The 15,674-nt window shown below is 39.3% G+C and overlaps 1 protein-coding gene across 2 annotated transcripts in view; it reads left to right on the top strand.

Annotated features, from left to right (window-relative positions):
* The window catches only part of PAFAH1B1 (platelet activating factor acetylhydrolase 1b regulatory subunit 1), a 37,203-nt gene extending 21,859 nt beyond the window's left edge, over nt 1-15,344 (top strand). For both annotated transcript variants that reach the window (XM_054085091.1, XM_054085092.1), the window contains exons 4-11: nt 1,529-1,603; nt 2,644-2,850; nt 4,788-4,956; nt 7,081-7,183; nt 8,021-8,249; nt 9,541-9,642; nt 10,263-10,419; nt 11,610-15,344. In XM_054085091.1, the coding sequence (XP_053941066.1) occupies nt 1,529-1,603; nt 2,644-2,850; nt 4,788-4,956; nt 7,081-7,183; nt 8,021-8,249; nt 9,541-9,642; nt 10,263-10,419; nt 11,610-11,683 (1,116 nt within the window). In that variant the 3' untranslated portion in view covers nt 11,684-15,344. The remainder of the gene's footprint in view (nt 1-1,528; nt 1,604-2,643; nt 2,851-4,787; nt 4,957-7,080; nt 7,184-8,020; nt 8,250-9,540; nt 9,643-10,262; nt 10,420-11,609) is intronic.
* The last annotated feature ends 330 nt before the right edge of the window (nt 15,345-15,674 follow it).

Below are 15,674 nucleotides of genomic sequence, written 5' to 3'. Positions count from 1 at the left end.
CCTAAGGGAAATAGAAAGTGCAGTTGCTATAAAAGTTCCATATGACTTTCCTGCAAGAAAATCTGAACTAAACTGTGCAAAAATGACAAAAAAAAGTTAAAGGCAAAAATTACTCCAGTAAATGGAAAGGATTCAGTTGTAGCTCTACAAAGAGGGATTTAGTTTTTTGTATTGATTATTTCTGTAGATAACTCCAGCTTTTACAAATGCCCCTGAAGTAGTAGGTTAACATCTGGACTCTGACCAAGGTAGCCACTCCTCAGAGCTTTTATGGAGTAAGCCATGTCGTTGGTATTTTCCCCATGCTTTTGTTATTCTCTACCTAATCTAGAATTATTGTACTGTGAGATTGTTGGTTTGTACGTGGAACCAAAGTGTGCAGCATTTAAATACTCTTCTGTGCCTCTGATGTTGGTTTTCCTGTGTTGCTTTTTTTCTTTTTCCTTCTCTCAATAGGTTGGAGGGTTAAAAAACAGAGGAGTAATCCTCAGGCTTTTACAATAACATCAGCTGTTTGTTGTTGCTACTCAGCTGTTCCTTAGAGCCCAAAGGAGAAAAATATTTAGTGGAACAAAATTACTGTTCGTTAAAGTTTCATTAGAGTTGCAAAATCAGTGTTGCTTTCTCCGGTAGCTGAGTTGGTGTTCAGTAGGGCAGGTGTAGTAGACTCCTGCTTCAGACACTGAAGTAAAGGTGCAGGGAGTGGGCACTTAAAGCTTGCTTTGAGAAAGTAGCACCAAATAATGCAATATTGTGTTTATTTGAGGTTAACTATAATTAAGTGTTTTTAAAAAAATAAAAAACAAGAGTTAGTTTGGGCTACCTGGTTTCTAAGTGAGATGGAGTGTGTGTAATTCTGCCCTGGCAGCTGGCTGCCACTTTCCAACAGCATGTGCTTCTATGAGAGAAAGAGAGAAAAAGAGAAAAAGTGCATTGTGCTAACAAGTAATATTGTGAAGGCTGTTTTCACTATGGAGGCAGTTCTTTAGTTTCTGAACCTCTATTTAGTGGAAGTGGAAAAGGAGGCTGTCTTTGAGAAACTCATTGCCACTTTGTGTCTTGCTGCTTCCAATCACTGCCTGCTGTCTTCTGTTGTTTTTTATGAGTTGAGTGGAGGGGTAGGGGAAATCCTGTATCAAAACATGGCACAACGTTCTCAGATATTCAGAGCACTTTAAAACCTTTCAAGTAATGAAGGTAGAAGGCAGCATGGATAGCAGTTTAGTCCTAGTTTTTGTATCTTATTTGTAGAATGTAGAACCATTAATCTGTAGTGCTGCAGTATTTTTAATTAAAAAATGTATTTTAAAATGTTTTCCTTTTTTCTTTGTAGGTAAATTAAATTGTAGCTGTTAAAATTTGAAGCGTGGTTCTGTTTAACTAGTAAAACAGACTGTAGTTGTCTAGAATTCCTCATTCTGTGGTGAAGAGACTTTTATAGAAATGAACTGTTGATGTTGTCTCTGAGGGAACACTTCTACAGACTTTAGAACTAGAATTTATTAATTCGAATGCTTTGCCTCCTCAGAATGAAGAGTTAGATAAGAAGTATGCTGGACTTCTGGAAAAGAAATGGACATCTGTTATAAGATTACAAAAGAAGGTAAGTAGAGATCTGATAGATTTACTTGTATAAAAACTTATGACTGAAAGTGAAGGTTCATCACTGAACAGTGTTACATATTTTCCTTGTCAGACAGATGCATGATTTAGAAACTGATGCCTCAAAGATGAATTGTGAGGACTTGAGTAGGGAAGATGGTTAAATCCATGCTGTAGGGACGGTTTTGTCTGTCTTGGTGCTAACAGCGACATCCGCTCCGTTTCCTTATAAAAACGTCTTGACTTCAGTTTATGGGTTGCATGCACAGTTTCTGAAGCTGGAATGGAAAGAGGTTGCCTTAAGGCAGTTTGAATGGAAAGATGGAATAACAGTCTCCAGAAGGCTGGACTGGTTTAGGAAGAAGGTTAAAAAGTTGTGCTGCCAGTTGTCTTTGGCCATTATGTTAAAAGGAAGAAACCATTAACTCCAATGCATTTGAGCGAATGATTCTACTGCTATTGGACAGTACAAAACTCTCTTTAGTAATGCTTCAGGGGATCCAGAGCATGTTGAAAGAAAGGAAGAAAGGGAAATCAATGTGCCAACAATGAAGATATCTGTTGTGAAGGTTAATATGTCTAGAGTTTCATTACATCTTTGGTTTCTCTGCACTTGGTTAACGTGCGTGCCATCTCAAGAATGCAAACAATTATTGCAGTAGTGCATTCCCTTATGTTAACACAACCTCCTTCAGTAGTTTGTCAAAATAGTAACTCAAATGTATTTGTATGGGATTTGAGTGAATGTGGTTTTGTTGAACTTCTTTTTCCTCTCAAAATATTTGGGAAGTTGGAGAAGAATCACTAATGATAAAGTTACTAATGATGAAATTATTAATAAGTAAATGAGCAATTAATTTAGGTTTGATTTCTAGAAACACAAGTGCTATTGAAAGTTGGCAGTCAGTTTGGATATGTGCAATCTTTGCTTTATTGCGAGTCTGGGAGCTAGTTGGTATTTGCATTACTTCTGAGTGAAGGTGCACTACATCTTGCTATAAAACTAGAAATAAACGATCTTTTTACAATTCATAAATTTAGGTAATGGAATTGGAATCGAAGCTGAATGAAGCTAAGGAAGAATTTACATCAGGTGGACCTCTTGGTCAGAAACGAGACCCTAAAGAGTGGATTCCTCGTCCTCCAGAGAAGTATGCATTGAGTGGGCATAGGAGTCCTGTCACTCGAGTAATTTTCCATCCAGTCTTTAGTGTTATGGTCTCTGCTTCAGAGGATGCCACAATAAAGGTATGTGTTTACTACAGAAAATTAAATCGGGCAAATCGGAGGATGTGTAGTATCAGTAACATCAGTATTTCAAGCTGGATTTGCCTTGTACTGATGGAAGATTGTTTCAGTTTGTGATTTAGTTTAAATAGGGATGGATCTTTCAAGTATGATGTCCTGTGTAATGACAAATTTTAGTTTTATGCTGGTCCAATTAATATCTTCAAGAGCATTTTACTATCGTTTGACTTGGGGGAAATATAAGTTAATGTGGATTTAGAGACTGGAGAAAGGAAGATAGCATTGTTGGGGAAGAATGCATTTTGACTGCTCAGTTCAGGAGGAGTGGCATAGATTAGTGATGTGATGAGGAGGAGACAGTTGTCTTGCATCATCTGAAGTGATTATTTTTAAAGCTGACTTAAAGTGGTTATGCAGCTGTATTCTTAATCGAAAATTGGTTCTTCCCATATATTCTAGATGGGACACGCACGTTTCATCAAGTCCCCGTGACTTTCACTAACTTTAAATGGTCTTCACAGGGTTTTATTGCAGTGTACAGTGGTATGAAGAGCTTTGGTGTAGTACGCAAGTAGTTTCTCATTTTAGCATACAAGAAAGAAATGATTGTGCATTTTGTTGTTGTTTGACTGTCACAATTAAAGGGAGTTATCCCAACAAAGGATACTTCTCATTGTTCTCATCTACACTGGTTTAAAAACTATTTTGAAAAGTGGTGTTCTGAAAAACATTGAGTAGCATATGAAGCAAAGTGCTTAAAAATGCAAGTTGTTCTAATAGTGGCTACTCAGAGAAGATTAAAATAGAAAGTGTCAGCCAGATCTAGTTCATGAAAAGCTTTAACCTGTTCTTGTTTCTGCATCAGGCTTGAACATGGGAGGACTGGTGTTTTTCTCTAAGCAGACAGGGCCAGTTGAAACAGTGACAGCTCTGTGTTTGTCAGATGTTATAGAGGAGCCTAATTAGCTTTGGTGTTTGCTCCCTCTTACGGATACACTGAATGAATTTCCTTATTCTTGAAGTCAGGCTTCATTTCTGACTGCAATCATTGAGAACGCAACAATCTACTGAGTTGATGGATTCCTTTTGTTGTTGGGTGTTTTGTGGGTATTTTTGTTTTGTTTTTTTTAGTTTTTGCTTAGTGTATAATTTTAAATGTCTAATTTTGTGCTCAAAAGAGACAATAAAATCTGTAGGAGCTTGTTTTGCTTCAAAGGCTTTTGTTTGTGGTTAGATAGTAGAAGATTGGCTTAATTAGGACGTGAGAATGGGGACTTCATGCTGTCTTGCAGTTATTAACTGCAAATATTTAATCTCTGGCAAATTCTGTAATCTAATGTGTGCATCTGTGACTCTTCAGAGTGGTTTGGGTTATCATCCCCAAACTAGTGCATTCTGAGTGTTGCTCTTCAGTATGCAGAATATTTGTTCTTTGGTTTTGAAGCAACGGGTAAATTGTGGAGCCACAGTAAAGCTTGGGAAAGGGGCAGGGGGAATTGTTAAATATTATATTTTTTTCCACCAACTGAAAATGCAATACGTTGCTGGAGTTAGGGAACCAGCATAGAAAAAGAATGGAGAGAAACAGTCTGTACATAGTGGATTTGCTTTGTCCAGTGGTTTCTAAATTAATCTTTATTTTTGAGGGTATTGGGTGTTAAGACTCTTAGATACAATAGAACTGCTGTTTGTAATGCTTAAGGTAGCTGAAAAAGAGTTTTAAAGATGCATTAATTCAGTTATTTTCTAAGTAACAAAATCATAAAAAAATAATGCCTATTTTTCTATGCTGTTAGGTTTTTTAGGGCTGTCTCTTTGTCTCTTGCTCAATTAATTATTGAGTAAGGTGCCAGACTGTCCTGCAGAGTGCAAATGTAAGGCTGGAGAATACAAAGAGTAATAGGTTGCTGTTAACGGATTTTCTGTTCGCTTGTCAGGTGTGGGATTATGAGACAGGAGACTTTGAACGAACCCTTAAGGGGCATACAGACTCTGTGCAAGATATTTCCTTTGACCACACTGGCAAACTATTGGCCTCCTGTTCTGCTGATATGACCATTAAGCTATGGGATTTCCAGGGCTTTGAGTGCATCAGAACTATGCATGGTAAGGTATAAAGGGAATTGATTTAGTCTGTAAAGTGAAGAAATATGTATTTATTTTTTTTCCATCCAGGAAAACTGCTGATGTGGAAAAGGGTTATAAACCAGAGTATTGTCCAGAAAGAGGGGGGGGGCTATTTTTATTCTTTGAGTGCTGTGTAAATAAGATATATGTTTAGTGTCTATGGAGTGAAATAGCGTCTCAGATGTGCTGTGCATGGTGCTGTGGGAAGCATCCCATAATGATACTGAAACAAAATGGCAGTTACAGGGTTTTAGCACTGAAAATTAAATGCGTTCTAGCCAATAAAACTGTAAGCCAAATCAGTAAAAAATTACCTTCTTCATGCCCTCCCTTTCCTTGATGTAACTGTTTCAGGAAGGAGGCAGTTGGTGCCCAAGGTGTCCTGTATTTACTGTGTATGAGTTTGCTTTGTGTTTGTGCAGTTTCGCATGAATGTGCCCATTGTGTTAGGCTCAAAAGCCGTAGAGAAAAATTGGGAAGGTAAAGCAACCACAACTCTTAAGATTCTAATATTGACAGCATCTGTTTATTTTATAGTCTTGAAGTACAAGCATTTTTGTACTGCTGCTTGCCTTGCTTTTAATATCTTCTACAAGAAGTGATGAGTAGGAAGAGAGAATGTTTGAGACATCAGAATAAATAACACACAGAAGAACAGATGTTGCAGTGGAACATGTTATGCAGCTGGCTGATAGAAAGAAAATAAAGCAGTGCACAGGAGACTTAGATTTCTGTATGAGAGCACATGCAGGATGTGTTCTTTTTATGAACTGGATGTTGTAACAGGAGTGTGGGTAAACTAGGTTCGTGTGTGGGGAGTTGCATTGCTTCAACTCAGTTTCAGGTAAGAAAGACAGGCTTTTCAGTGAGGAACTGCAAAGTACCATACTTGCAGTGAAACTGGTATTCGCTGGCACTTCAGGTGTGTTTTTTAGTAGTTCACCTGGTGCTTTGAGTTCTTAGTGGAAAAAATGGAAATGAGACTTGTGAAGTTGTACATCATGGATACGTGGCTTGCAAGACGCAATGTAGCTGCCAGTAAAAGGAAAAAGATGACCTGTTAGTGAACTCATTGGTGATAATGTTTTGGAAAGGAGAACATCAGATCTCCAGATGAAAAAAAGGAAGCTGTTTAATGCCTCTAATCTGTTGAGAAATTATGCTAAACTACTGGTCTCAGAAGATAAATTTCTAATCCTGACTATTTAAGTAGGAACAATTGCAGAGGTTAAAGTAAGATAAGTGTCTGAATTATAAACAAACTGTTAGAGCCAAGTTCATACTCTGAACTTGTAAAAGAAATGCCCTACCCAACAACTTGTTCTGGATAATACCAGGATTTCAAAATAGTTAATTATACTGTTTGCCACTTTGGGAAGTTTAATTTCTTGCAATGCTGGAAATGAACTGTCTCTACAGAGCTCCTTTCCTATGTTGTCCCATTGTTTCTGGGTTTACTGAAGGCAAGAGCTGAAGCCATATACATGATCTCATAAGGAGTTCATGATCTGGACGTGTTTTTCAGCATTGATTGTCTTCCTCTCAGATCTCAGCAGCCATGGAAGTTGCTGTCACGTGTATACAGTTGGTTCTTTCTTGGTTCTTGAATCAGTGCAGTTCCATGTTTTACTAAAACCTAATACCAGATGTCTGGAAACATGCAGTCTTTTAGCATTAAGCCTCTGTAATGAGGTTCGGCATGCCTCTCACCAAAGGCCTGTTTCCTTTTAAACATCTTCTGCATAGTCTATCATGTACTGTAACCAGGCCTAGCTGATAATTTTAAAGATAGTCATTGTAGAAGCTCTCTTCTAAACTACTAGCTTTTCTAAGTGTGAAGTGTTGCTTGCCGTAGTGAGACTCTGATTTTAAAATACCTTAAAGAGATAAATTTATCAAAGTACGGATGCCAAATGCCTGGACAGTGTGGTTTCTAAAAATGTCAATGATCATTTCATAAAACCTCAAGTTTATGTGTAAGGATTATGCCATAAAAAGTACTATTGTTGTAGCTACTTCCCCAAATAAAGGAATTGCAGCTCCTGTGTGCTCTGTATAAACTATTAAAAAAAACACTTAATAAGGGTTTGATTTTGCTTTTAGGTCATGATCATAATGTTTCTTCAGTAGCCATCATGCCCAATGGAGATCATATAGTTTCTGCCTCAAGGGATAAAACTATCAAAATGTGGGAAGTCCAAACAGGGTAAGTGCACTGCTGGCTAAATATTACCACCTACACAAAACAAGCACAAACCACTGTTTGTAGAAAGTGGGCCACATAAATTGTGAATGTCACCAAACATTATTTGAATTGGAGTATGATATTGTGCCCTTTAGGGTAATTTAGTTAAGGATTCTGCTTTAAATCATTAAGCACAGGTTTTTAGGTTTTAGTAGCAGCTAATTAAATCTAAATGGCTTTGTCTTTCTGGGAGCTATGAGGGTAGAACACTGTGACTCAGGACCAGGTAGAAATATCAGGTCAGTGGTCAATCACAGGTTTACAGGGAGCATGAGAGAAGGGAGGAGAAATCTATTACCTTTCTCGATGCAGATCAAGGCTTCTCCACTGATTTTGTTTCGGTTTAGGTTTGAGTGGTTTTGTGGGTTGGTTTTTTTTGGGGGGGGGTGTGTGTGTGTGTATTTTTTTTGTCTTATTCTTCCATTCGTCAGTTGTCTCTTTAAATTGTCCTTTGCTAGAAGTTGTAGTTGAAGGCTATCGGAATGATTGTAAATCCCTACTTGTTCTTCAAATACCTATTTTATGCGAGCTATTGTCAGCTTCATTTTTTTTCCACACTTTGTCTTAACAAGGATTTGCTAGTTCTTACCTGTCACTACTTTCTCATGTTAACTTCCTTAACTTCCCATGAACTGTTTTATAGCCTTCTACATCATCATCCAAGATGGACACATGCATGCTAAAATATTTTATCTTACCTTCTAGGAGTAGGTCAGGCGTCCTTGAATTCCAAAGGCATTTGTAATGGTTTTAGTGCAGTGTTAACTGAGTCATGCTGTATTTCTCTTCTTTGAATAGTTACTGTGTGAAGACTTTCACGGGTCACAGAGAATGGGTGCGCATGGTGCGGCCTAACCAGGATGGCACCTTAATTGCCAGTTGTTCTAATGACCAGACAGTGCGTGTTTGGGTGGTAGCGACAAAGGAATGCAAAGCTGAGCTCCGGGAACATGAGCACGTGGTAGAATGCATTTCCTGGGCTCCTGAGAGCTCGTACTCCACCATATCAGAAGCTACAGGATCAGAGGTAATGTTTTCAATGCTGTTAAATAAGCTCATACAGTCTGATTTTTGACTGTGCTTTATATACAACTTCCTGGATAGTACTTGGAACAAAGTAGCCTTGTTCTCCTTAATCTCAAAGTGCTTGAGTGAACTTGGTGTACTGCTAACCCCCCCCATTGTGGCTTTATAGGATCCAGACTTTTGTCGTTTTTAATAGTAGGGCCCTACCTTTGCATTAATGAAAGTGAACTTTGCAGAGATGCTGTTTCTGAGAAAGTTTAGAGCAGGACCACTCTCACATCTTTCACCAGAGAGCTGCGGAAGGTGGCTTATCTGGCAGAGTGTGAAGGAGAAATTTATTAACAAAAACAATTCCCACATCTGTGATCACAGATACATCTTCTCTGGTTTGTTTCCTAAATTGTCAAGAAAGGCTTACTGAAGGTCAGCAAATATTTCCTTCTGAGGATTACAAGGTGTAGAAGAAATTAACTAGAAAGTAACTCCAGTTTCTTGTTAAAACCCCAACTGTTTCTGCTTTGCCCCCTTCCTAAAAAAGGACATAAATACCCAAGGGGAAGGGTAGATACACTGAAGAGAGGGGCTTGTCTAGTGATGAGTTTTATAGATTATTTCAGTCCAATTTTACTTGACTCGTTAAAAGATCCTTACAATCTTTTAATCAAAAGTAATTAAAGCTGAATTCCAAGCATTTGACTCCTCTTGCAGAAGTGTAGATCTGAGGCAGTATCGCCCCTGCCCTCTGCTGGGCTGATCAGCCCTGTACACATTCCATTGCAGTATTTGGCTTTGAACAGCAGCAGACAAATGTTAACTCCACAGCTGAAACATTTCAGCCTTTGTCATACATGGCACTACTGCAAATAGAAATGTGGTACAGAGCAGGAACTTGTCAAAAATTCTTAGACTTGCTCTGTTACTTTTTATGATGAACGAGAGCACAAAGATGGCTGAACTTCATGCTCCCTTGTCCCAAGGGGTCTGTGTCTACCATTAAGAGAAGATGTCTTGCGGTAGGGAAGTGTGGATTCCAAGTGAATGGCTTGTTGCATTGGCAGGGCATACAACTGTTTCTTTTAACAGATTGCTTAATTCCTTTCATTTTATGATTATTTCTCCTAGCAAAATGCCTGTGACTCTCAGCTTCAGCATTGTGCGCTTATTGGCTGTAAGCTGTCATACAATGCAATTTTTGTACTAAGAAATGGCACCCAGAAGGGATCTGCTTCCTCCTTCCTCTTCTTCCCCCTGTGCCCTATATATGCCATAATATAAACCATGATTTTCTGTAGACTAAGAAGAGTGGCAAGCCTGGGCCTTTTCTGCTGTCTGGATCCAGAGACAAGACCATTAAGATGTGGGACATCAGCACTGGCATGTGCCTTATGACACTTGTAAGTTCGTGGATGTTTTTCTGGTGGTCATAGCTGTGTAGGTAAAACAGTTTTAGTAGAATGTGTCTTAACGTCTTCATGTTTTCGAGAGAAACCAGAGTTATTGAAATAAGACAAACACTGGAAATATACCATTTTTAATGGTTTCTATATTTCAAAACTTCTTATTACTAAGAAATAGTAAGATTCTCAAAATACATGGTATTGTAGTGTAGTTTTTATGAGTAGCTTGTCTACGGAAAAGCTGATAATCATCTGAGTCTTGTCTTCAGTAAACATCACGTCCTTGCCGTGTGCTGGTCTTCCCACAGGCTATGGACTGCTGTTTTCCAGCCTGTGTTCAGGCTGGACTGGATGTTGCTGCTGGGAGTGGGGAGCAGAACCGATGAAGATCACATGAGGGCTTCTGTTTGTTTGCCTTCAAGGACAGGAACTCACATAGTTTGTAGTGCTGATACAGATGTAATAATAGAAATTAAAGATAAACTTGGAATTTTAGAAACCTAAATGCTGCCCTTGCAGGAGCGGGGCAAGGAGTTACTCCATTTGCCATAGCAGAAATTGTAGAATGCTTAGCCTTAAAACTTGCATCTGCTCACTGATTTCTCCTTGTGCACAAGGTGGGCCATGATAATTGGGTACGTGGCGTTCTGTTCCACTCTGGGGGAAAATTTATTTTGAGCTGTGCTGATGACAAGACTCTACGTGTCTGGGACTTCAAGAACAAGCGATGCATGAAAACCCTCAATGCGCATGAACACTTTGTTACCTCTTTGGGTATGTATTGTTCTGCAGTGCTTACTGTGAAGTACAGAGCTAGGGATACAGATTTGTCTACATCTTCACCAGCTGGAGTTGGGCACCAGGCTAGACGTTCATGGTTTGGATCCTGGTGAAGTTTTGTGTTGTATATGTCTTAATCAAATAAGGACAGATACGAATTTTGAGTGTGCTGGGTTTTTCCACTTCTGTTACCAGTGTTGCCTGCTGGATACGGACGTTAACTGCCAGGGTGCTCTGGAAGCTGTCACCACTGAATGTGTAGGCATTTGGGAGTGCTGTACTGCAAAGGCTTGCCCAGCTGGGGGGGGGGGGGGAAAAAGCAGGCTGGAGGCAAAGCAAAACGGTCAGAAAAAAATTAGGTATACCTGAGTTCCTTGGCATTTCTGTTTGGTTTTACCAACCATCCCTTTCCTATTCATTCAGCCTTCACTCTGGAATTTTCTTTGTTCCTTTCTCTGCATTCCTCTGGCAGTTCATGGCATCACCAGTAAAGCTGTGTAAGTTAGCTTAGCAGGGGACCTGGTGTCAGCTGCTGAGGTTTCCTAATCAGGCTTGCAGGTCTAGTCAAAACATGGGGTTTCTAACTTCCCTTCACTTTTGTTGAAGATGGCTGATCAGAAAGGGGCAGAGAAAAATTATGAGTTTAAGACCATGAAGCCATTAGCGTGGATTGGCCACCCTTGGAATTGCCTGCTTCAGGTTACAGATGGCTTTGCTAAACCCTTTATACACAGCAAGGCTTTCTGATTCCTCTTATTTAAGCTTCCCGGTGCTGTCTGCTGGCCCAGTCCAAAGTAGATTGGTATATATGAAATATTTTGGGATCTCCTGAGAAACAGTGCAGCTTACATATTTGGAATCCTGGCTCACAGCCTGTGCTGTCTATGGCAAAAAGAAAAAAAATCAAGTTTCTTGACTTCTGATTCTTGAGTACCTGTTACATAAATACATGAATTTGTTTTCTGTTAGTGTTGAAGGGTTTTATCAGTTTGAGGTGATTTGGACTCCTCTCCGTTATACCTTTATCTTGATTTCTTTTCCATGAAAGCTTCTTTATAAATGAACCGAAAGTAGATTTTCCTGCTTTTTTTTTTTTTTTTTTTTTTAAGTAATGGTGTTCAGTGAGAGTGGAAAATACTGAAGTTTTGGATTCATTCTTAACATAAGCTTTTCTTTCCGTGCAGATTTCCACAAGACGGCACCGTATGTGGTTACTGGAAGTGTAGATCAAACAGTAAAAGTGTGGGAGTGCCGTTGATTGAATTCATATTTGACCCCTTTTTCCTCTGGATGCACTCAGATACCATGGTTACCCATTGAGCTCTGTTTAAATAAATATTGTCCTTTCATGTAAATTATTCTGGATGTAGATTGAGCTTATTAAATGTTACACACAAAGTATTCATGCATGGTGAATCCAAATTGTATACTGTAAATTTACATACGTTGTCTAGAAGTACCATAGGTTTAAGAACATGGGCTGGCATTGGTCACATCAGACCTAAGGAGGCAGAAGTTGGATAACTGAAACAGGGCACTTAACTGAACAGTTGACAGTGTCGTTCTATGTCGGATAATTATACCTGTTTTTCTCTCTGCTGTCTGTTGGTGCCTGAATGGGTGACCTCATTTGGGAAAAGTTTTGTAGGGCTCTTTCAGAAATGTGTATCTATGTAACATCACTTAAGTGTGCTTAATAAATCTCTAAGAATACTAGATAATAAGGCTGCAATTCAGAATCTTCTGAACCTTGTATGTAATTAATGGAAATTAATTAAACTCTGGAACATTTGTCATGAAACATTTGCCAAATCAACAGGATGTACTTGTTTTGGCCTCCTATCACGGAAGGGTTGGTATGTTTATATGACTAACTGTAAACCTGAAATAAGACAACAAATCTTAGTAGCAGCTGATGTGATAAATGTATTTATTTTTTATTTGGTCATTCAATGGTTAAGCTGTGCTGTTAAACTAAGTTTAAATGGGTTTTTATGTTTGTTGGTTTGTTTTTTTTAATGCTAGATGAACTTCCAGGAGGAGTTGTCCATCCCACTAGAATTTAGTGATCTAATTTCCAATAGAGCTTAATCTCCCAAATGACTGCCATGGTACAACTTGCTGTTTGCTTTCAATGTTTGTTAGAGATGTGCAATTCCTCTTCCACAACAGTATCCAAGTACACTTCCCTCTTACTCACATGCAGGAGGACAGGGCATACAAAGGTTTCTTGGTTTCTTTAGTGCCTCCTTAGAAGCCTTTTGGAAAATGAGGTTACATTCACCGTGACAGTGTGGCGTGAATAAAAACATACTGTGGTTTGCATATGGAGAAATAGCTTGGGATGCAGTGAAATGCTTTAGAGAAAGCACTGAATACCTTCAGAATCAGATTATAATGGCAGATATAGATTGATACAGGCTTCTAAAAGAAAAGCAAAACACCATCAACAAAGTTCATCTGTGGGAATGATGCTATTGAGTAACATTTAAACTCAAATCCGATCAGCAAAACTAGCCCAGCTCGGCCGTTAGTATTTATGTTGTTTGGTGTATAGAGTTTTTAATTTGCATATCCCTAAAGTTACATATTTTGATCTGAAGTGAATGCAAATATTATAAATTAATATTTTAATCAGCATTTTTGTGACAAATTCCATTGTAGATAACTAAGAATTACAATACTTACCAAACTAACCAGGTCTTTTTAAAAATCTACTTTAAAATTTACGATATAATGAAGTACCAGTCTGATGTTTTAACAGGTGAATTTGTGCTTTATTTTATCCATTTTGTTTAATACATGGCTTTTTAAAACTGTCCCTTTTAAAAATAAGAATCCTTGACCAATGTAGGGTTGGCTGGACCGTGCACACACTGCTGGAGTGAGGCGTGTGGAGGTTCATTTTCCACAGTCACCCCAGGAAAGATCTGTTCCCCTAGGGAGGAGGTGGATTTTGGCATTCGATCCTGGTGCAGACTTGCCTCAGGGAAGGGGTGGAGGAGAGGGAGTTCTGATGTGGGCGTGTTTTGGAGCCAGTTTTAAGATTCAGGCTAATCTCTTAAATCCAGTGCTTTATGTAATTTTTCAGTGTGTGTTTCTGCAGTTAAGCATGCACAAATAAAGTATTTTTTGTTTGTTAGCTGCTTGGACTGGAAAAATTTGCTGCTTTTTGTCCTATTCAAGAACTCCAGATACTCAAGTAGTGCATCTTAAAATTCCTCCGTGCATCTGCAACTGAAAGTAATACTTCTGTTTAATTCCTGGTAGGACCTATAAACTTTATTTAAAAGTATGAAGTAAACCACACTCATGTACATAAGTCATAAACCTGAATGAGAAATTAAAGGTACCTATGAAGTGGAAGCTGTCTGCTGCCTTTTTTCCCTTTGGCATACAACTATTTACAAGGACAAACAAGTGATGAAAGTCATGTAAGCAGCATTTTAATTGCTTGTGTCAAACACTCAGCGAAGTGCTTTCTGCAGTGCAGTTCACAACCTTCTCCTTTGATGAGCAGTGAATAATCTCAGGGACGGTCCTGAACGGATCGAAAGTTGAAGCCCTGTTTAGAGACAAAGCAAAAGCCGTGACACAGGAATTGGGTTTGCAAGGGTTTCCTGCTGCGTTGAGCTCTTCCACTGTTTGCAGTGTTTTCTGTTAGCTAATCCTGTGCCTTTCCTGTGCTGAGGATGAGGTTACTGGTTGGGATTCCAAAATATGTTCATTGGAGGGTATAAGAGGTTCACTGCTGCTTTGTCACTGTTATTATTCTGATTGGCATTGCTTACACAATAACTGTATCTAGGTTGTGCTGTTGAACAGATGGCACAGACCTTTAGGCTTAAGACCAGATAGCCATTCCAGTGCCACACTGATGGAATGTGCCATGGGAGTCTTTGGAGCATTCAAAAAAGTGCAGCATTGATCGTGGTTGAGAGATGATCTGGCAGTAGATATTTGATAGCATCTTGCACTTTAGAAGATTGAAAAAGCCGTCCTGCTTTTGTGTGTGGTGTGACCAATGGTGTGCCCAGAGCACTAATTAAAAGAGAAAACTCTAGTTGGTAGCGAGTTGTCCAAGGGCTGTGGAGCACCGTAGTGTTTGGAAAACTTTGGCTGTAGCCTCACCAAGGCCAGTGTGCCCATGCTGTCGGTACCCTGCCTCTCCCATTTGCCTCCTCCTGTTTCCATGTGAACTGCCTGGTAATACCACTCTTAAATAGCTTTTGACTCACGTAAAAGCTATTTAAAAGTAAAAGATTATACTTTGTTTTGGTAGACAGTGGTGGCTTGATAATCCTTTTAATGATCTGAATATTGAAAGAAATACTGAGTTGAGTGAAGGGAAAACGCGCTTAGGATGAGTGATTTGCTGTACATAAAGTCCCGTGTATTTAAAAAGTCAATACCGAGAATCTTCTAGCAAGAGTAGGTGCATAAAAGGGTAGGGATGACCACATTGGGAGCGGGGAAGGTTGAGTTGGATTCACAAGTCACAACTGGATTTAGCTGGCCTTTTACCTTTCAACTGTGTCCTGTACGTAGCTGCTCTCCTGTCCTGCCTCTCCCTCAGGCTTCCCCACACTCATACCGAAGACGAGTTAGCAAAACCTTCACGTTTTAGAAGTTGATCCTGATGTTGACATCAAGGCAAAGGCTGAATTCTTTTTATAAGAGCAATGTTAGAGGTTGCAATTGGAGAAATCAGTTCCCAGACTGTAGGAGTTAACGGAAGCGATTGACACAATTTAAGAGAAAAACCCAGTCAGTAAAGGAATGTATATAATACTGCTCTGTGTTTTACAGTACAATTTGTTGCTCTCAGACTGTGTAAAACAAAATTTATTCATGTTTTCTGCATATTAAAAAAAATCTTATTGTACCAATTGGTAAACTATTAAATGCATATAAAACTAGATGTGGTTTTGTTTCCTTGGATGCAAGAATTAAAGCTATTTTGAAAAAAGCTATTGGCATTTCACCCTTCAGACCGTGGAAGGGTCTTTGTTCTTGTGCTCACCTAAGGAAAGGGGAAGCTTTTTAAAGGTAATGGATTCTCACTGGAGTGGCCAAAAGTGCGACATTGTTAGACCTTTGTGCAGATTTGTTTGGCTGGTTCCATGGTCAGGCTGGAGGAGCGAAGTGGCTGGGGCTGGACTGGGAGCAGAGACGGGCTCTGGCGAAGCAGGGGAGGAGCTGAGTTGGGGCTTGTCTCGGGGCTGTGGGCTTTGCGCTGGCTCAGCCAG

The sequence above is a fragment of the Cuculus canorus genome, chromosome 20, assembly GCF_017976375.1.
Source record: "Cuculus canorus isolate bCucCan1 chromosome 20, bCucCan1.pri, whole genome shotgun sequence".
In the NCBI taxonomy this organism is placed as follows: domain Eukaryota; kingdom Metazoa; phylum Chordata; class Aves; order Cuculiformes; family Cuculidae; genus Cuculus; species Cuculus canorus.
Note: the sequence above shows the minus strand (reverse complement) of the source record. Positions and strands in the feature narration are given on the sequence as shown.